At 41.4% G+C, this 21,078-nt stretch overlaps 1 protein-coding gene across 1 annotated transcript in view; it reads left to right on the forward strand.

Annotated features, from left to right (window-relative positions):
* Positions 1 to 21,078, forward strand: part of dnah1 (dynein, axonemal, heavy chain 1) — a gene marked incomplete at both ends in the record, with an annotated part of 28,093 nt that overhangs the window by 6,024 nt on the left and 991 nt on the right. Inside the window, 52 exons of the mRNA XM_079186354.1 lie at positions 253 to 462; positions 573 to 737; positions 1,554 to 1,675; positions 2,043 to 2,148; positions 2,240 to 2,419; positions 2,546 to 2,686; positions 2,834 to 2,997; positions 3,138 to 3,251; positions 3,340 to 3,528; positions 3,620 to 3,725; positions 4,297 to 4,410; positions 4,499 to 4,648; positions 4,966 to 5,052; positions 5,168 to 5,354; positions 5,455 to 5,546; positions 5,651 to 5,805; positions 5,900 to 6,077; positions 6,160 to 6,354; positions 6,470 to 6,589; positions 7,290 to 7,448; positions 7,574 to 7,675; positions 7,762 to 7,902; positions 8,077 to 8,237; positions 8,333 to 8,490; positions 8,735 to 8,908; positions 9,293 to 9,471; positions 9,740 to 9,970; positions 10,185 to 10,381; positions 10,754 to 10,889; positions 11,152 to 11,351; positions 11,474 to 11,645; positions 11,924 to 12,115; positions 12,230 to 12,400; positions 12,618 to 12,749; positions 12,986 to 13,111; positions 13,269 to 13,388; positions 13,691 to 13,840; positions 13,963 to 14,123; positions 14,597 to 14,822; positions 14,980 to 15,175; positions 15,262 to 15,413; positions 15,506 to 15,702; positions 15,815 to 15,959; positions 16,236 to 16,394; positions 16,912 to 17,043; positions 17,177 to 17,347; positions 17,513 to 17,692; positions 17,925 to 18,101; positions 18,616 to 18,786; positions 19,005 to 19,135; positions 20,165 to 20,309; positions 20,866 to 21,072. Of these exons, the coding sequence (XP_079042480.1) occupies positions 253 to 462; positions 573 to 737; positions 1,554 to 1,675; positions 2,043 to 2,148; positions 2,240 to 2,419; positions 2,546 to 2,686; positions 2,834 to 2,997; positions 3,138 to 3,251; positions 3,340 to 3,528; positions 3,620 to 3,725; positions 4,297 to 4,410; positions 4,499 to 4,648; positions 4,966 to 5,052; positions 5,168 to 5,354; positions 5,455 to 5,546; positions 5,651 to 5,805; positions 5,900 to 6,077; positions 6,160 to 6,354; positions 6,470 to 6,589; positions 7,290 to 7,448; positions 7,574 to 7,675; positions 7,762 to 7,902; positions 8,077 to 8,237; positions 8,333 to 8,490; positions 8,735 to 8,908; positions 9,293 to 9,471; positions 9,740 to 9,970; positions 10,185 to 10,381; positions 10,754 to 10,889; positions 11,152 to 11,351; positions 11,474 to 11,645; positions 11,924 to 12,115; positions 12,230 to 12,400; positions 12,618 to 12,749; positions 12,986 to 13,111; positions 13,269 to 13,388; positions 13,691 to 13,840; positions 13,963 to 14,123; positions 14,597 to 14,822; positions 14,980 to 15,175; positions 15,262 to 15,413; positions 15,506 to 15,702; positions 15,815 to 15,959; positions 16,236 to 16,394; positions 16,912 to 17,043; positions 17,177 to 17,347; positions 17,513 to 17,692; positions 17,925 to 18,101; positions 18,616 to 18,786; positions 19,005 to 19,135; positions 20,165 to 20,309; positions 20,866 to 21,072 (8,226 nt within the window). The remainder of the gene's footprint in view (positions 1 to 252; positions 463 to 572; positions 738 to 1,553; positions 1,676 to 2,042; positions 2,149 to 2,239; positions 2,420 to 2,545; positions 2,687 to 2,833; positions 2,998 to 3,137; positions 3,252 to 3,339; positions 3,529 to 3,619; positions 3,726 to 4,296; positions 4,411 to 4,498; positions 4,649 to 4,965; positions 5,053 to 5,167; positions 5,355 to 5,454; positions 5,547 to 5,650; positions 5,806 to 5,899; positions 6,078 to 6,159; positions 6,355 to 6,469; positions 6,590 to 7,289; positions 7,449 to 7,573; positions 7,676 to 7,761; positions 7,903 to 8,076; positions 8,238 to 8,332; positions 8,491 to 8,734; positions 8,909 to 9,292; positions 9,472 to 9,739; positions 9,971 to 10,184; positions 10,382 to 10,753; positions 10,890 to 11,151; positions 11,352 to 11,473; positions 11,646 to 11,923; positions 12,116 to 12,229; positions 12,401 to 12,617; positions 12,750 to 12,985; positions 13,112 to 13,268; positions 13,389 to 13,690; positions 13,841 to 13,962; positions 14,124 to 14,596; positions 14,823 to 14,979; positions 15,176 to 15,261; positions 15,414 to 15,505; positions 15,703 to 15,814; positions 15,960 to 16,235; positions 16,395 to 16,911; positions 17,044 to 17,176; positions 17,348 to 17,512; positions 17,693 to 17,924; positions 18,102 to 18,615; positions 18,787 to 19,004; positions 19,136 to 20,164; positions 20,310 to 20,865; positions 21,073 to 21,078) is intronic.

Genomic DNA, 21,078 nt, shown 5'->3' on the forward strand with positions numbered 1-21,078 from the left:
GGAACTGCAAAGTTTGGACAGCATTTGGAAAGCCTATTTTTATTCTCTGCATGATCTAAATGTAGTTCAAGTTATAATGCAATTGTCACAATAGGATCACTTAAGAGGGGTGTTACACCTACAAAGTGATGATGGTCAGAAACAGAGGACAAGTGTTTTTGTTGTTGTTGTTCAAAGCAACTCCACTAACTTTTCTTGCTCATGCACATGGCCAGTGTGTGAATATCTGCATTAAAATGCCTTCTCACTCAGGCCCTGGAAAAGATGGAAGAAGAGTGGTCGGAAGTAGTCTTTGATGTCTTGCCCTACAAGGAGACAGGCACCTACATATTGAAGAGCCCAGACGAAACATTGCAGTTGCTGAATGACCAAATTGTCATGATGCAAAGCATGTCCTCTCCATTCAAAAAAAACATTGAAGGCCGTATCAACACCTGGGAGAGCAGGCTCAGGATGACTCAAGTACACACACACACACACACACACACACACACACACTTATAGTCTTGTGTTTTGTATCATTATTTTGCAGTGTCTTATGTTGTGCTACTGCCCTCTTCTGGTGCTTGCAGGATGTGCTTGAGGAGTGGCTGACATACCAGCGTTCCTGGCTCTACTTTGAGCCCATCTTCAGCTCTGGTGATATCAACCAGCAGCTGCCTGTGCAAGGAAAATTATTCCAGCTCATGGATAAATCATGGAGGGAAATCATAAAAAAAGCCTTTAATAATCCAAAGGTCAGAGCTTCCATAACACTTCATATTAAAAGCCTTGTGGCAATTTGTAGTTTTAGATTCTTATTTTTTTGCCTGTGTTATGGCAAATAGCATACATTTTGGCAAGAGTGTGTTTTGTTTATTTGTTTTAACTTAGACATTTAGAAGTTCAACCTCATCTCCATAAAAAGTCTATAATAAACTAGCCAAAATGCAGACACTCAGACCTATGGACAAAAATGTTCCCTATGAAACCCATTAAACTACAATGTTTGATCCAATAACCATTACAGCATAAATCATGCATTCTATCATATCTTCAAAATGGTTTTACTATTTTCCACCATATTGAGCCATTTCTTTTATGTTTGCCCTATGGGTATGCTATTTCTCTGGTTTCTTGCACACAAAATAAAAATGGGTCAAAGTCAATGATCACTGACTTATCTCAGACTTTGAAAATATCCCCTCGCATTTAGTATAGAGAAAATAGTCTCCATACTAAAAAATGTCTTTTGTTCTTTTTTGTTTAATAAAAACCGAGGCACTATGAAAACAAACTGACATTTAAGGGGTTAAATGAATGAAAATGTATTCATTGCATTTATGTTCAGAACACATGTTGGTTAAAAGATTAAATTGGTAAAAGTGGTAAATAATATTCAAATATAATTTTATGGCAGATTTCTTGATGCAGACATTTTTGTCCTCTCGGGACATTATAGCAACTTTTTTATAGTGAGGAACAAGGGTTAAAGGACAAAGGTTTTGTTCTTATACAGTGATACAACTTAATTGTTGTAAACTGTTAATATGGGTTTCTGCATTTTTCTCTAGGTAATTGAGCTGTGTCAAGATGCTCATCTACAACACCAACTGAAAGTGTGCAACACACTTTTGGAACCGCTGCAGAAGGGTCTCAGTGAATACTTGGAGACAAAAAGAGGATCCTTCCCCAGGTAAGCCTCGCTGAAAGTGTCCTGAGATTCCCCTGGCTCTCAATTGCTGGTGGTGTTAATAACAAAGTTATGAAATGATTCCACATACCATTCCCCTGAAAATGATGTCACTTTTTCATACGATAGTAACAATCACGCCAACAGGGATTGGCCAAATAAACTTGTTTTAGTTGCTATAAATGGAGGTAGCTTTGATAACAAAAGGAAAACAAGCCAATGCCTTCAAAAAGTAAAGGCTAATTTATCAATAATCATATATTTGTGGACGATTTGGGGCCAGAAATGAGTTTCCATGCTAAACTTCAAAACACTTTTGATTACTCAGACTTAGTACTATGTACTGATCAGTGGATATTTGTCCTTTTAGGTTTTACTTCCTGTCAGATGATGAGATCCTGGAGATTCTGTCCCAGACCAAAGATCCTACTGCTGTACAACCGCACTTGCGCAAATGCTTTGAGAACATCGCATGGGTTTGTTGTTTCTTTACAATTGCTCTGCTCATATATTACTGAAAATGTAACATGCATACCAAATACGACTGAGACTTCTGTCGGTTCCCAGCTTCAATTCCAGCCAGATCTACAGATCACACATATGCACTCTGGAGAAGGGGCGGAGGTGAAGCTGTCACTGCCAGTGTGGCCTACTGGAAATGTGGAGGACTGGCTCAGGGTGGTCGAGAAATCTATGAAGGCCACACTGAGGGATAACATTGACCGCTCACTCAAAGTCTATCCGGAGGTCTGCGACCCTAACTCTCACTTTGATGTGTATTTCCAATCTTTTATTGCTTTTTTGTACAATTTCAAATCATATTTAAAGTGTCCATTTTTTCTACAATCTGTGTGTGCTCTCCTGACACCTCAGCAACCTCGTGTAGAGTGGGTGTTATCGTGGCCTGGTCAAGTGGTGATAGCTGGCTGTCAGGTCTTCTGGACTGCTGAGGTGTCTGAGGCCTTGGAGCAGGGAGACCTGTCCAACCGCCTTTATCCCCAACTACAGAAACAGGTGTGGAACATGAGGCCAATATTCGAACTTACAACTTTAAAAATCCATAATATTTGAAAAATACATGTCGCTCACATTTACACTTAACATTGTGCACACAGTGTACTGATCACTACATTCTTAAGACTTCCCCTTTTGATTCTGAAGCTGGGCGACTTGGTGCAGCTGGTGAGAGGACGTCTGTCTAAGATGCAACGAGCTGTGCTGTCTGCCCTTATCGTCATAGAGGTCCATGCTAAGGATGTTGCGGCTAAACTGGTGGAGCAGGAAGTCTCAAGCATCAATGACTTTGAGTGGATCAGCCAGCTCAGGTTATCTGTTTGTTTTGATCTGTAATTCTTTTGCTTTTTAGTTCTCACACTCGTGACGTTGAAGTTCACTGTATTCTACCATTGCAATTAATTGTGTGCAGAATAAGTTTGATACTGATCTGATCTGATACTGTTTGTAGACATTACTGGGCAAAAGATGACTTGTACATCCGCGCAGTGAATGCAGAGTTTTTGTATGGATACGAGTACCTTGGTAACTCTGGACGTCTGGTCATCACCCCACTCACTGACAGGTAGTTGTTAAGTCTTATGTTGTCGACGCTGTTTTTTTCCCTGAATGTCATTTAATCGTTTGAATACACTACCCCCTGCCTCTTTCAGATGCTACCTGACCCTAACAGGAGCTCTACACCTGAAGTTTGGAGGAGCTCTCACAGGTCGACCAGGGACAGGAAAGACAGAAACCACTAAAGATCTGGGAAAGGCTCTGGCTATCCAGACAGTTGTTTTCAACTGCTCTGATCAGCTGGACTTCATTGTAATGGGCAGGTTTCTCAAAGGACTGGCCAGGTGAGAGGCAATTACTGAAGTGTGATAGAATATCTGCTGTTAAATATCTTCTTCAATCACATTCATGTTTTGTCCATCTTCCTTTTTGCAGCTCTGGGGCCTGGGCATGCTTTGATGAGTTTAATCGCATTGATGTGGAAGTGCTGTCTGTGGTGGCACAACAGATCACCACAATACAAATGGCCCAACAGCAACGGGTGAGAAGAAGTTAATTCAATAGAAATTCATGTGCTGCAATAGTTAACCACAGAGTACTTGAGTTGTACAAATACTATGTCTAAGTGCAGTAAGTATTTCAATTTTGTGCATACATGTTGTACTTTATTTCTACTGCATTTCAAGAAAGGACAAATGTTATGCTTTAGTAAATATGACATTCATTTTATTTCATAAGTTGAGTTGAAGAAACATTCACCTCCTGGAGCAATTACAGAGATATGGAAGCAGTACCGTTTACAGTAGTATTGTAAAAAAAACAACCGATTTTTGTAGAGACCAACAGCAGCAATGTGCTTTACTTTTTACATAATTAAAGTCAATTATGTCAATCATTAAAATTCTGAAAGTGACTAATCTTGCTGCAAATAAAATCTGGAATGAAAGTTTACTTCTCATTGAGTCCTTTCTCACGATGAAGTTGTAAAATATATACATTGTTTTTATTTAAGTAAAGAATATTTGTTTTCACCACCACTGCATTCCACACAAAAAGAAGCAAATGTAGTATCATGCATTTCTAAGATAATTGTGTGTATGTTGTGTTTTCAGGCAGAGAGGTTTGTGTTTGAGGGGACAGACATCCCTCTTGTCCCATCTTGCGCTGTATTCATCACGATGACTCCTGGTTATGCTGGACGCTCGGAACTGCCTGACAATCTCAAGGTTTGATATGATGATTTAATTTTAGATAACTGTATAACACTCAGGATAAGCAGATGGAGCTCAACAAAGGAGATTATATCTTCTACAGGCACTGTTTCGTCCTGTGGCCATGATGGTGCCTGACTATGCTATGATAGCTGAGACCTCCTTGTACTCATTTGGCTTCATTGATGCCAAAGTCCTCTCCAAGAAGATCACCAGCAGTTTTAAGCTCTCCTTTGAGCAGCTTAGCTCTCAGGTATTGTATGGATTCAGAGGAGCTCAGAAATCACATTTACATTTCTATGTAAATTCAATATTTGTCCAGGGAAGTGGATTTACGTAAGATTGAAAAAGCTTGTTACGCTGGCGTGTATATATTGTGATAGACATTACTTTATAAAACTTTAATACTTTAATTTAACAGCATTAAACTATAAAATATTGGTATACAACACATAGTTACATAGTTAATACATCCCAGAGAGGATGGAGAGATGTTTGTGTATGTGTGTGTGTGTATAAGAATAATAAAGATATGAAGATGTGTTTACATTTGCTCTTGTTTAAATGTAGGATCATTATGACTTTGGTTTGAGAGCTGTGAAGACTGTGATCTCAGCTGCTGGAAACCTGAAAAGAGAAAATCCCGACATGAATGAGGTTAGAAATGTTTCTCTTGTTCATGATGGAAATAAAGTAAAGGAAAATATGACGCAAATTTCAAATCGAGTTTGTCAAATTAATATCATTCTTCTGCAATCTTGCTGTCTCCCAGGAGTTGATCTGTCTTCGAGCCATTCGAGATGCGAATGTGCCAAAGTTTTTACAGGACGACCTGAAGCTCTTCAACGTTATTGTGTCCGATCTTTTCCCTCAAACAAAACCGGAGCCAATCAACTATGGAACACTCGAAGAGTGCATGCGTAATGTCTGCACCAAGAAGAACCTCAAAGATGTGGATGGTTAGTGTTTCTGGAAGTACATAAAATATGTAAATTTTTTTAGATATGCAGGTACTTGTGTTTTTAGGATGAGCAGATGACAGTCTTGTGGTTATTGCAGGGTATATAAGTAAGTGTATTCAGCTGTATGAGACCACTGTGGTGAGACATGGCCTGATGTTGGTTGGACCCTCTGGATCAGGCAAAACCAAGGTGAGCCTTTTACTTGTCAAGATGTTGTTTGCAGTTGTATTCACAGTTCTCCAACGTTAGTTTTGCAGAGATGTGTATGTAAGCATTACTGTTGTGTGTTTTAGTGTTATGAGATACTAGGTGAGGCAATAACAGCTCTGAAGGGCCAGCCCTCTGTGAGTGGGGGTGTGTATGAGGCGGTTCAGATGTATGTCCTCAACCCCAAGTCTATCACCATCGGGCAGCTCTACGGGGAGTATGACCTGCTCACACACGAGTGGTAGGTGATGCTGTGTTTTACTCAAACTACAGAACAACCAAAGAAACCAGTCAGACTTATACTATACACAGACACATTTTCTCCACGTCAACAGGACGGATGGTATCCTCCCATCTGTTATCCGTAGAGGTGCAGCATCCATGGACAAGGAGAATAAGTGGTACATGTTTGATGGGCCAGTGGATGCTATATGGATTGAGAACATGAACACTGTGTTGGATGACAACAAAAAACTGTGCCTTAGCTCTGGGGAAATAATCAAGCTCACTGATGTAAGGTTAAGTCTTCATTTGTGTCCCTGTGTTTTCCTCTGTCCCATGTGCATTCCGACATTCTGTGTTTTTGCCCTTGTAGGTAATGACCATGATGTTTGAGGTACAAGACCTGGCGGTGGCATCTCCAGCTACAGTGTCTCGCTGTGGTATGGTCTACCTGGAGCCCAGTATCCTGGGCCTCATCCCTTTTACAGAGTGTTGGCTGAGGCGAGTCCCTAAAGCCCTGAAACCGTTCACAGAGCAGCTTGACTCCCTGTTTGCCAGGTTCCTACAGGTGAGAGGAGAGAAATAACTGAAAGACACCACCAGGGAATCCTAAAGCTTTTCATTATAGTAGATGATTATTGTATAAAGTTCGTGCTGCTTTTGTTTTTCTGTACTTTTAACAGGACTCAGTCACATTTGTCCGCACATCAGTAAAGGAGGTCATCCCCTCTCTGGACAGCAACCTAACCTGCAGCCTGCTTAAACTTATGGACTGCTTCTTCAATCCTTTCGCCATTAGAGAGGTGTGTGCTGCTTTTATTTATTAGTTCAGCCCCCATGAAATGAATATATATATGGATTTCTGTGCAGTCCATATATAGTTTGAGCTTTGTATGGTAAATATTTAGTGCTTTAGAGAAGCTGTACAAGCTACTTCAATACACAATGTTTTGAGCTCATTTAAAAACTGCAATGGGATTTGAATGAATGTATGGTTATCAAAATCACCTGTATGGTACGGAAGCCCTGCGAGGCAAGTGAGAAAAAACATTTTGATGGAAGATTTTCTAAGTCTCATCCAAACGGTGTTCTCTCTTGTGTTTATGACCTTTGCCACCTGTTCTAAAGTCATACACTCAGGAGAGAAAGCAATTTACATGAGACTTAGAAAATGGATCAACAGATGTTTTTTGTCTCACTTGCCACACAGGGCTTCCGTAGTGAGGTCAAGTGTGGTGAAACTATACAGAAGATGCCCTGCTATTGAAAACATTGACTGAGTTTGTTGGGTTGCACCTATTCTGTTTCACTAATGAATATATTAGCAATCATGCTACTTGACGACAATAACATACTCGATGCATGCAAACAACAACGTCATGAGTGTAAATTAATGTGCAGTTCCTGATTTCTCCTCTAACTTCATGAAAAATCTTTCCAGTACTTTTGTACATATGAATTGTGTTGATTGTGATCCCCCACCAATCCTTAATTGTCTTGTAGGATGAGATGCTACCGCCCCAAAAGATATTGGACCGTCTGAAGGAGCTGATTGAGCCCTGGTTCTTTTTCTCTCTGGTGTGGAGTGTGGGAGCCACAGGAGACGCAGCCAGCTGTAAGCGCTTCAGTGCCTGGCTCAAGAACAAGATGGCAGAGGAAAAGGTCATATCAGCATCTCCACTTTAGCATCCCCATACCAAAATGATTCTATTGTAATTTCTATTGACAGCTGGATTATTTCTTGACGTTGGTATATTTTGATTAACGTTAAAGTATTTGTTCTTCAGATTCAGTTATACTTTCCAGAGGAGGGACTGGTGTACGACTACAGACTGGATGATGCAGGGATTAGTAACTTTGAGGATGATAAAGAAGACGAGGAAAGAAATGTAAACTGATCCCAATATGTCATGCAATTAAGAGCAACAGATGCATTTTTGCTTTTCACTCAATCATCGTTTTGCCTGTACTTTAGGTCCAGTGGGTCAGCTGGATGAAATACGCACAGAGTGTTGTGATCACCCCGAAGACAAATTATGCTGACATCATCGTTCCCACTGCTGGCACAGTGCAAATGTCTTTCCTCATGGATATGCTTTTGACCAATAAGAAACCAGTGAGTACTTTGATTGTAGTTGAGCTTCACACATCTGTCCACAAAAACTGTGAACATTTTATGCTGAAGCACTTATTCAGAATCCAATAATAAACGCTTTACATTGGAATGCTTTCATTGCCTTGGAAAGGCACCCGTAGACATGATTTATATTTGTGTGTGTGTGTGATCCAGGTGCTCTGTATTGGGCCAACTGGCACAGGAAAGACACTGACCATGTCAGACAAGCTGCTGAAGAACATGCCTGCTAAATACATCACACACTTCCTCATGTTCTCTGCCCGCACCTCAGCCAACCAGACTCAAGATTATATTGACAGTAAGCTAGACAAAAGGTATTTCTGCTCGACTATACTTTGTCAATCCAACTACACATCATTTACAACACAACAATATATTTTTGACCAACCATTTCAATGATTTGTGTCAGGCGGAAAGGTATGTTTGGACCTCCAATAGGGAAGCACTTGATCTTTTTCATTGATGACCTAAACATGCCCATGTTGGAGACCTATGGCGCTCATCCTTCTATTGAACTGCTGAGGCAGTGGATGGACCATGGAGGCTGGTATGACAGGAAACATATAGGTGGGTATACCGGAGTTTTTTTCCCCCTTTTCCCTCCCTGTTGTTGTTCCTTTGAGCTTTTGACATTCAATGTTGACCCTTTATTGTCCTATTGCACTAATAGGTTGCTCTAGAGTGTGTCTTCATGCCTAAAATATTAATTGTTACTGTTTGAATACATAGATTTGGGTTTTGTTATTTCTGCTCTTAAGAAATGTCTCATTAGATTGAGCTTCTCTCTTGTTTCCCTATCCTTTCTAAACAGGGACATTCAAGCACTTAGTGGACATCAATTTTGCCTGCGCCATGGGACCCCCAGGTGGAGGCCGGAGCCCCATCACCCAGCGCTTCACACGCCACTTCAATTTCCTGTCCTTCACTGAAATGGAAGATGCCAGCAAGAAAAATATTTTCTCCACCATTCTGGGCAGTTGGATGGGTGAGTCGGGTCTGCTAGACGTGCAGCAGAGGGTAGAGAATACTTCTCGACATAAGCTGGTGAAAAAGAAAAACTAACAATAGTTTGTAACTGAATCTTTGTTCTCTTTCAAGTGGAAATATGAGTAACAAGGAACCAGGCAGTGAGTCAGGGACACAGACATAGGAAGTAGATTAAGAGTGCAAAGAGTGTAAACATGTATTTTAATACTCAGTATCAGTTAGTTAGCTTGTATGTTATAAGACGTTACAAAAAATTTTTTATTCACAGCGCATTTACATATGTTGTTGACCAAATCAAAATCTTACAATTAATAGATGGTCACATGAATTTAATGTTTTCAATTGTTTCAGTTCTCTCTTCTATCCTGCTGTCTTTCATCAGGACCTGTGCCAGTAATCCAGCCGCTGAATGAGCCTCTTGTAGACGCTACTATCAGAGTCTACTCCACCATTGCGTCCCAGCTCCTCCCAACTCCAGCCAAGTCCCATTACAACTTTAACCTCAGAGACCTGTCCAAAGTCTTCCAGGGCATCCTGATGGCTAAGGCTGTAATGATAGAGGTAGTCAGATACAACAGAATCAAATGAATGTGACCTAATCAGATTACTATTATGAAATATATTGTTGACTTCATCCATTTAGTACTTACAAATTAAATTTCTTTTGAAGCAACTTGTATTAACAGTGTTTGCGTTATGCCACCTTAGCAATTGATGCATCACATATTATTGATGCCCAAGAATAATCATATTTGAATAAGATTTAACTCAGGTGAAAGTACATCTTAATACAGCCAGTATAAAAGTAGTGTGACTTTGGTGATTTTAGGACAAATTGCAGCTGCTGCAGCTGTGGTACCACGAAAGCTGTCGGGTTTTCCGAGATCGCCTGGTGTGTGTTGAGGACAGGGACTGGTTCAACGGGATCCTAAAGGACTGCATTCAGGAGTTTGACTGCAGCTTTGAAGAGGCTGTAACCTGCCAACCTGTTTTGTATGGAGATTTCATGAATCCTGGAGATGATCACAAGGTCTACACGCTCATCAAAGACAAGGAAAAGGTGAGTGGTGGAAACCAGTGCTGGAAGTATTTTAAGGTATGTTTTTATTTTGCTTAACAGCTGATCAGTTGGCTTAAGGGGAGTAACATTGTACTTACATTATTATGTATTTATAATTATAAATACATAATAATTATTTTCTATTCTACAGCATAAGGGAATGTATACTTTTCCAAAATGCTTGATTCTTTTACCCATTTATTATATAATTTAGTTGGTGAAAGTGATGAATGACTACATGGAAGACGTCAACCAGATCAGTACCACCAAGATGAAGCTGGTGCTCTTCATGGATGCCATTGAGCATGTGTGCCGCATTAGCCGCATCCTGCGCCAGCCTCTGGGCAATGCCCTGCTGCTTGGAGTGGCTGGGAGCGGGCGTCAGTCACTCACCAGGCTGGCCTCATATATGTGAGATTCTACGCTGTGTGATTCCCATGCCAACGGGCAGAGTACAACTCTCTTGAAACAGAAGGATTGCACTGCTGGTTTTGCAACTCATGGGCAGCTTTTTACATTTATTTTTAGCAAACTATAAACATCATAGTGACACATGAGATAGATACAGTAATATGTAACAATCAACATTTAGTTACTTTTGTTTAATACCAAAGTTGCATTATTTATTGATTACTGAGTAATAGCAGGTGCTTTTGAATTTATTTTTAAAGGGAAATTCTTTTAAGATCATTCAATCAAAAGTATATACAATTTACTGTTAATGTCCTAAAGCATGCAGACGCATCTTGTGGCCCAGTCCTCATAGTGTTTGTCCATATTCAGGTCACAATATCAGTGTTTCCAGATTGAGCTGTCAAAGAACTACGGTCAGACAGAGTGGAGAGAAGATATTAAAAGCATCATGCTGAAGGCCGGCCTTGAGAACCAGCAGATCACCTTCCTCTTCGTAGACACACAGGTAACAACTCTAATCACCTGCTTCAGTAGACGGCAAGTTTGTGGTAGTTGATTAACATCACTAACACAGTCATAGTACATTCTCTAATGGAATTTTGTAGTAGGAATGTTGGTGCACTGTTGTCACTTATTTCCATCTATTTAGTCATTCAAATTGAATGAGATGTGCAACATGCAACAACAAAAATGCAACATGTAGAGTATACAATGCATAAAGACAATGCAGCATTTTACTCATCATTACCTTTGTGTTAATATCCCAGATTAAGAATGAGTCCTTCCTGGCGGATATCAACTACATTTTGAACTCTGGGGATGTTCCCAACCTGTATACAACAGACGAGCAGGAGCGCATCCTGACAGCCATGAAGCCAGTGGTGGTCCAAGAGCCAACTAAAGCCAACCTCATGGCTGCCTACATCAGGAGGGTCCGCAGCAACATCCACACTGTACTCTGCATGAGGTTGTACAAAGTTTTGATCGCTTGGTCAAAAGCAAATTAAAAGAAGTGGATACATTTGTTCTTCTTATACCCATCCATGTTTCCCTTTCTACTACTCTCACTTCTCACTTCTCCCTCTGCAGTCCTATCGGTGAGGTGTTTCGTGCACGACTGAGGCAGTTTCCCTCACTGGTGACGTGTTGCACCATAGACTGGTTCAGTGACTGGCCAGAGGAGGCTCTGCATGCTGTGGCCACATCTTTTCTTAATAAGCTGCCTGAGCTAGAAGCCAGCCCCACAGCCATGAAGGGACTGGTGAGGATGCACAGAACACAGTCAACATGTACATGTCCTATGTTATTGTCAACTTGTGTGGTAATGCAGTTCAACCAGGAGCGATCAACATGCAGCAGATTAACTGCCATTTAATAAGGATACAGGATCATTTAGTCTCAAATGCATTTTTATACCTTGGTTAAATAAATAGAGATTACTGGCCACCTTAAAAGAAAAGGAAAGATGGAAAAAACTGAAATCAAAACTCTAAGATACTGAAAAAACAAAGTTTCTCACTAATTGATTTTCTTCTTCAGACATTGATGTGTGTAAAGATGCACCAGATGGTAGCCAGGAAGTGTGAATATTACCTGGCTGAGCTTTCTCGACACAACTGTGTCACTCCCCAAAGCTACCTGGAACTGCTCAAAATCTTCTCAATTCTCATTGGACGAAAGATGCAAGAACTGAGCAGTGCACGACAGCGCATGAAGACTGGCCTGGACAAGGCAAGACACTGAACTGGCAAAATAAACATGCCAGAAATTCAATTTGTAATTTGTGTACATATGCTGCTTAATTAGCAATCTTATCTGATTACCTACTGTTCTGTGATCCTTTAGCTTCTTAGCATCACGGAGGATGTGAGTAAGATGCAGGAGGAGCTGGAGAAGATGAGGCGTCGTTTGGAGGCCGGCACCACCACTTTGCAAGCGTTCAAGGAATTTGTGGCTCAGAAAGATCTGGACAACAAGTATCAACTGTGTGAGGCTCGCCTCGTTCGAGCAGACAAGGTCAGTAGGAGAGAGAAGATGGGATAAGACTTGATCCCTGCGGGGATATGATGTTCTCTAACAGGCATTGTCTGCTCTCAAATGGCAAGGCCAAAGAAAATGCAGTGTAATATTTTCTAATGACAATAAAAAAAATCCTAATTTTCAGTTAATCTCAACATATTTAACTTCGTTAATATTGATAATTGTATAATGATGATGCATTTGTTTTCTCCAGTTTATTGGTGGACTGGCAGATGAGGAGGTGCGTTGGAAGGAAACAGTGCAACATCTGGATGACATAGTCAATGATGTGGCAGGCGATGTACTCCTATCTGCAGGATATGTAGCATACCTGGGGCCCTTCACTGTAAGTGGGTTGTATTTCAGTTTGTGCATGAGTGTGAATATCTTTTGTGGTTGTTTTGTGTTTCTTTCTTGGCGTTACGCATCTCTCTGTGGTTCTGTGTCTCTTTGTGGTCATTTTGTGTCTCTTCGTAGTTATTTTGGTCTTTTAGTTTTTTTGATTCTGTGCTTATTTTGACCTTTCTTGTAGTTGTGGGGATGTTAGTCATAGTGTGCCACTGTTTTTCTGTCTGTTCCTAGGGAGAGTACAGGGCAGCCATATCAGAGGAGTGGCTGCTTTGTTTCAAAGAGCTAAGTGTTCCACACACTGACGAACCCAACATGATCAACACCATAGGAGATCCAGTCAAGATCCACTCCTGGCAGGTCAGAGCCATCCTATCATCAGCTGGCATTCAGGGCCTAAGCCTTTTAACATTTTGATTGTAATTAGTCAGACCATCAGACTGAATCAGTTTTAGATCAACTATTAATGATCATTTACCTTTACAGTCATCATACGTTGTCATTTCTATGTGCATAGATGTCAGGTCTGCCCAAGGATAACCTATCAGTGGAGAATGGTGTGATTGCCCAGAACTCTCTGCGCTGGCCTTTATTCATTGATCCCCAGGGACAAGCCAACACATGGATCAAACAGATGGTGAGAAATCTGTGTGCTAATCTAAACTGCAGAGGGTGCCAGTGAGACAAAAACACATGAAAAGCAGTTTTATCAAGATCTGAATTTATTCCTTCACAGGTACAGGTGCTCAATATGTTGTTAAACTAGGTTCAGTACATACACGTGTACCTGCTTTGGCTCTGTGGCAACCAGTGGGTGTACAGTTCTGTTGGGGGTTACCTCATATTCCACATCACCCACAACTCTTCTGGAAAGCTTCTCAGTGTCAGTATTTAATCCACTGTTCATTCATACAGTACTTGCTTCCTGTTGTCACCCAGGAGCAGGACAATGGATTGGAGGTTATGAAGCTAAGTGACCAGGACTTCCTGCGCAGTCTTGAGAACGCCATTAGATTTGGTAAACCCTGCCTCTTGGAGAATATAGGAGAGGAGTTAGATCCTGCTCTAGAACCTGTCTTGTTGAAACAGGTGAACACACACACACACACACACACACATTACAAACAAAAATCACTTTTATTGTATGGCAGTGTTACATGCAAATATCTACCACATACTGGTCTGCTTAAGTCACATTTGTCTGCCCTTAGACATTTAAGCAGCAAGGTAGAACAATGCTGAAGCTCAGGGATTCAGTCATCTTTTACCATGAAGACTTCAAGATGTATATCACCACTAAGCTGCCTAACCCACACTACTCTCCAGAGGTCTCCACCAAAGTCACCCTCATTAACTTCACCCTGTCACCCAGGTAACATGCCTTTAACAGATAAAAGCAAAATTCAGATTTTAAAAACTTCATTTTTGTAGATTTATCATCAATTCTTTCAGGTAGGATCACACTTTACTCAGCTCCTTCAACATGTAGATCTGATGGAACGGTTATTGTCTTAATTGGCCCAGCATCCAAAATACACAGGCTGTGTATTTATTGAAATATTAAGTGCAAAGCATATAATAATAACTAACATTTAAAAGCAGTGGTAACGCATAATTGTCTATTTGTCTTTCAGTCTCATCTGTTTGTCAATTGTCAAAAAATATTCAGCATTCTACAACTCAAAATCAAATTGTTTGCTAAGGATTTTAGGGTTTATTAAAAAAACTGCTTGCAACTGTACGCCAGATAGAAAACCAATATTCTTTTCAGAATCAAATTCAGGGTATGAACGTCTTAATAGTTATGTCTTGGTCTCCTGTGTTTGTGTAAATGTGCGTTTTCAGTGGTCTCGAGGACCAGTTGCTGGACCAGATGATGGCTGTGGAGCTTCCAGACCTGAAGGAGGCTAAGTACCAGCTGATCATCAGTAACGCGAAGATGAAGCAGGAGCTAAAAGAAATTGAAGATGAGATCCTGTTCCGACTCAGCTCCACAAAGGGAAACCCTGTGGACAATAAGGAGCTCATCCAAGTGTTGCTGGCTTTCAAGATCAAAGCTGGAGAGATCAAGGTAAAATAGTGGGAGAGCTATTACCTCTAATATCGTATATGGCCTACCTTGGAAGGGTTGTTCTACCTTCAGACCTCATATATGATACTAAAGCGATTTGTCATCAAACTGAAAAGCTACTATTGTTGGATTTAACGCAAGCTGGTTTTACTGGTAGGCCAAAGTGATGGTGGCGGAGAAGACAGAGCAGGACATTGACGCCACCCGTCTGGAGTATGTGCCGGTGGCTGTGCGTGCTCAGATCCTCTTCTTCTGTGTATCGAGCCTGTCCAATGTTGACCCCATGTACCAGTACTCACTGGAGTGGTTCCTTGACATCTTCGTGTCTGACATTGCCAATTCTAAGAGAGCAGGTAGAAAGAAATCCCATAGCATTGAAACCAGATGAAGGGATGTTTCTCTGCTTCCACAAATTTCTTTTGTGCCATGTTTCTCACAGACACAGTGGAGAAGAGAATCGCCAACATCAATGAATGTTTCACCTTCAGCCTGTACAGCAATGTATGCCGCAGCTTGTTTGAGAAGCACAAACTCATGTTCGCCTTTCTCCTCTGCGCTCGCATCATGATGAATGAGAACAAAATTGATATGGTGAGAAACAGGGGAGTTTACACAGTCTTAGGGGGAGTTTACAGAGTTAATCCAGGTACATTTAATGAATCTGTGTTGTGTCTCCGTGGCAGACTGACTGGCACTACCTGCTTTCTGGAGGGATGCCTGTCCGAGAGCTGACCAACCCGGCAGTGAGTTGGCTCTCGGAGCGCGCCTGGCAGGACATCCTGGGCCTCAGCGCTCTGGAAAACTTCAGCGACCTGGCAGAGAGCTTCAGCGAATATCTGCAGGGTTTCAAGATCATTTTTGACAGCAAACAGCCTCACAGGCACGCATAGAGAAGCACTATGCTGACAAGTGCACACTTGTTTCCTTAATTTGAACTGTGCTAAAGCTGTCAATATTTTACAAGGTGTGCATGTGTGTTTGTTTGCCTCTAGGGAGCCTTTCCCTGGAGAATGGGAGACAAAGCTGGACTCATTCCAGAAGCTGTTGGTCCTGCGCTGTCTGAGGGCTGACTGTCTTGTTCAAGGCCTGCAGGACTTTGTCTCAGCTCAGCTGGGACAACGCTTCATTGAGCCTCAGGTAGCATCACTCTCCTACCTCTTGCCTTAATGTTGATATTAAAACCAATATGTCTTATCTCTCTGACAGTGGCTTAGATGTGTGGTAATATTAACATGGCAATAATGGTTCCATTTGTTTTGGCTGGGTCTGCATCAGTGCAAACATTGGTTAATGTTTGGAGCACGGTATCAACTCTGCTAACTTCACCTGAAAATCATTTCCGGTTGTTTGCTCTACAGTGTGCCACAGCGTTATTTATGGCTTGCTATTCCTTCTCTCTCCATCTTTCCACAGATGTCAGACCTGTCCGTGGTATTCAAGGCGTCGTCCCCCTACACTCCCCTCATCTTTGTCCTGTCCCCTGGGACTGACCCTGCTGCTGACCTCTACAAGTTTGCTGATGTCATGCGGTTCTCCAAGAAAATGAGTGCCATGTCTCTGGGCCAGGGCCAGGTCAGGGTCATGGGCGGTGCCTGGGAATTATCTCTCACTCTCTCTTTCGTACAGTCTCTCTGACCCTGGGGAGAGGCACTGTGCAACACTTTCTCACAGATCCAGGCCATTCTCATTTGTCTTGTTAAGAATGGCCACCTATGTGCTAATTGTTTCTCTATTTATGGCCATAGGCCATAAATAGAGTTCAATAGGTGTTAGCGTGTGTTTATCACATTACTTTCAATTATGTGAGTTAGAATCCTGGATCATACTGGGCTGTCACATCACCCTGTCCTCAGTTTCTGTCTAGAGCTCTTGAGCCTTTCTGAAAGACTCCTAGAATGTCAAACTGGATGAAGGGAGATCATTTCATGACTATGTTACTCGCTCTTTAAATACGGAACAACTTTCTCGGAAACGTGGATGTTTTCTCTTAAATTCAAGCCTTGTGTTAAGCTTACTGTTTTTGTGTTGTTGTCGTTGTCTTTGTCTTCATGTCTGCCTTTTCTTCTTCTGCTGTTGTTGTGTGATTTAGGGCCCCCGGGCTGAGATCCTGATGCACTCTGCCATGGAGAGAGGTCAGTGGGTCTTTATCCAGAACTGTCACCTGGCGCCCAGCTGGATGCCCTCCCTGGAGAGACTCATTGAAAACATCAAATCAGAAAAGGTCAGATCATATGCACACACATACTTCACACTATTGTCGTATTGTATGTTCGACAAGCTTTCCTTTACTTTGCCAGTGTTAATACTTCCTTTACTGCCCACGGGCACCACATGTCCCACAACACCCCAAACAGGTGCACAAGGACTTCCGTCTGTGGCTCACAAGTCTCCCCAGCAACAAGTTCCCGGTGTCCATTCTCCAAAATGGGTTAAAGATGACCATTGAGCCTCCCAGGGGAATCAAGGCCAATCTTCAGAAAACTTACCTAAGGCTCACCAATGATTTTATCTCCTCTTCCACCAAGGTCTGCCTAGTCTTCTGTCAGCATCTGAGTCTGTTCCAGCTTATTGTATTTATCACTTTATACTTTTGATTAGAAAACCTGCCACGTAGATCACTTTTGTTTTTGAGAACATCTAGTACCTAATAGTATATCTAACTTATTCCTCTCCTCTGCTCTCCTCTCCAGACCGCACACCTCAAGTCTCTGCTCCTGTCTCTGTGTCTCTTCCATGGAATTGCTCTGGAACGAAGGAAGTTTGGCCCACTGGGCTTTAACATTCCCTATGACTTCACAGACGGAGACCTGAACATCTGCATCAGCCAACTCAAAATGTTCCTGGACGAGTACCAGGACGTCCCATACAAGGTGGGAGGAGAGAAGGCTTCTGTCAATATTCAATAGCAATAGTTCCAAAGCCACTTCATTTCCAATCACGCTGATGCTGTTCCCTTTCTCTTCCTAACTTGTCTTGTATTCTACATGTCCATTGCTCACAGTTAATTGCTATTGTGACATGTGCCTTGCCCTGTAGTAAGACACGCACATTGTCTCAGAGAATGAGTGTGTGTTTGAGCCTTTTTGTCCTCTACCTGTCCAGGTGCTAAAATATACTGCAGGCGAGATTAATTATGGCGGCCGCGTCACAGATGACTGGGACAGACGATGTCTGCTCAGTGTGCTGGAAGATTTCTACTGTCCCGCCGTGCTTAATGATGATCATGTCTACTCTTCACCTGGAGTCTACCGGCAGATAGACACCAATCTGGATATCAATGTGAGATAAACACAGGAGCATTCAAAAGATTGTGATAAGAGTAGTGCATTAGACTTGATCTTTGTCTGCATCAGTTGGTATACTCCAAAACCGCATATCTTTTCAAAGGTTGGGGAATCACGTTGGCACTCTCTATTCAGTTTACCTATCGTTGAGTCTTCAGGTGATGAATTGCCAGACAACCATCTATGAGACATGATGATATCTTTATAATTAAACAGCATAACGCTAAAAAAGGGAGATCATTATTTTAAAAGCAGAAAACAGTCAAGCTAAATTGAATAACTCATTAAAGGGTCGATTAAGCAAGACTGGGTGAAACAAGCCTTTATTAAGACACACAACATTTTTCTAATGAGAAGACTAACTTTAGCTTAATGAAATGTGCTGGACCACAGGTTGTGTTTAAGATTTAGTTTGATTTAACTAGAGTAAATCAAAGCGCATCAACTTCTGAACTGCTGACTCTGAAACTCATTGATAACAGTTGGTGTCATGATAATTCTGACTCTAGGGTTACTTGGCGTACATTCGTGGTTTGCCCGTCAATGATGCACCTGAGATCTTTGGTCTCCATGACAACGGCAACATCAGCTCTGCCCAGAAGGAGACTTTCGCTCTGCTGGGAGCCGTCGACCGTCTCCAACCCCGAGCTGCACCTGCTGGGCTCAAAACACTGGAGGAGGTACACACATCTGTTGATTTGATTTTGGCTACTCTCAATTTTTTAGCACTACTTGTATAATGTCATAGTTTGCAGGGACATAAAACATAATTTCATCTTCCCCTCTGAAAATACTGAACTGAGCATTGATTTGATATAATGTGTGTGTTTCTAAATGCCTGGACTACGGCTGAGACATGTTGTGTTTCATTGGTGATGTGCCCGTTCCTGTACCGCAGAGAGTGGAGGAGATAGTGGCCGGCATCGTGGAAAAGATTCCTCAGCCTTTCAGTGTTCAAGAGGTGAAGGAAAAGTACCCGGTCCTCGATGAAGAGTCCATGAACACAGTGCTTATCCAGGAGGTCATCAGGTAACATTAGGCTGTGCTAAAAGATAACTGCACAAACCACACCTCAGGTCTCCTTGATATAAACATAATTATACAGTTTGGTAATTCTTTGAGATCAGAGAAAGAAACTACCATGTGTGCTGCACTGGAAGCCTCTTCGACAATATTTAGCTCAACATTTGCAGCTCAGTGTCCATAATAGTTCTGTGATTTTTCACAATGTCCCAATGTTTCACTTTTGAGGTAGAAAACAGTAATTAAATGCGTAACCAACAGTAGTGTATTATCTCTATTTAAGTCAAGTAGCTGAAATTGTACCCTTCAAAAGTCACAGCTTGTAATCATAATTGCACGTCTAGGTAATCATACTGTAATAATAACTGCTTTTTCATCTGGTTATGTGTGAGTAGCTGTAGCTTGTGATGTCAGCAACTCTCCAGCTGGAAGCTGGAATTGTAATTGCTGATTTATTGATCAACGGTCCTTTCAGCTTCTCGCAAATATATCATCTTTCTTTTTACACTGTGGAGTAGTAAAAACTTTTCTCATTTTTATCTTTAAGTGTTGTTAAACTACTTGATGTTATATTGTTGTTTGCTTGTTATAAAATATGTTTGTCCTTGGACTAATCAATGAATTCATTAATAACATTTATACTCCATCTGGGAGTTTTTCGCATAGTTACTTATTAGTAATTTACAAATTATTACTTATTTAGATTTGAAACTAAATCTAGCATGTATGTTAGCAGTAATCATATTTAAGTTGTCTTAGGCTGCAAGAAAAGAATGGGAAATTATTTTACTACTTTTGGACCCTCAGTGTGATTTCTTGAAACATTTATCTTACATGTTTACTTCCCTTTATGACATATAATTCTTATGTATTTGTCTTTGCCCATCTTGATCAAATTAACCAACACAAGTGATGCACATGCTCTTGTAATTGGCAAATAGTAGGAAACATGAATGACTGAGTACTGAATCAGGTATTGCCAGTATAAATCATGAGTACTTCAGTAATTGCTCCTTGTATCTTTTTGTCTTTCAGATATAATACGCTGCTGGCAGTCATCTCTCAGAGTCTCAGTGATATTGTGAAGGCTCTGAAGGGTTCAGTGGTGATGTCATCAGAACTGGTGCTTATGGCCAACAGCCTGTTCAACAATGTGGTGCCCGATATGTGGAAAGCCAAGGCAAGACACACACACACCAGTTATTCTCCTTCTGGTTCTCTTGTGGGTACCAGTGCCCATTGCTCAGATGTTAGTTACAACCACTGTTAAACATTATGTAGCATAACATGATGAAGACAACCCACACCACAAAAGGCTGCATTTATATGAATGAATTCTCTTCATTTCAAAATCCTTATTTGTAAACAATTACTGTCTCATATTGTTATGCATTTAGCAATTCTGTGGGCAGGATGGCTCACCCTGGATAATGTCAGAGTGACACCTTGACTCACACACACTAAGTCAACGTAGAGGATTTTTTAGGTAATGCAAACTGAAAATGCCAGTACAGAATACAGCAGTGGGCCCTTGAACTGAATACTATTGTGACATCCATCTGTGTGTTTCAGTGGATGCATTTGGGGATGAGACTTGAACATTTGACATTTGGGAGTGATGTACAAGTTATCGATAAACTTTTGGAGACATTTCTGTCCTGCTCTAATAGTTCCAGCCTCTGTTTTCTAAGAATACATAGCTCTTTGACTGGGAATGCGTCTCTCTCTCCCTCCAGGCATACCCGTCTCTAAAGCCGCTGGCCTCCTGGGTGTCAGACCTGCTTCAGAGGATCAATTACCTGCAGAGATGGATCAATAATGGCATTCCATCTGTTTTCTGGATTAGCGGCTTCTTTTCCCCCCAGGCTTTTCTCACAGGAACCCTGCAGAATTACGCCCGTCGCTCCGGCACCTCCATCGACACAATTGGATTTGACTTTGAGGTCTGA

Source organism: Pholis gunnellus (assembly GCF_910591455.1).
Source record: "Pholis gunnellus genome assembly, chromosome: 3".
In the NCBI taxonomy this organism is placed as follows: domain Eukaryota; kingdom Metazoa; phylum Chordata; class Actinopteri; order Perciformes; family Pholidae; genus Pholis; species Pholis gunnellus.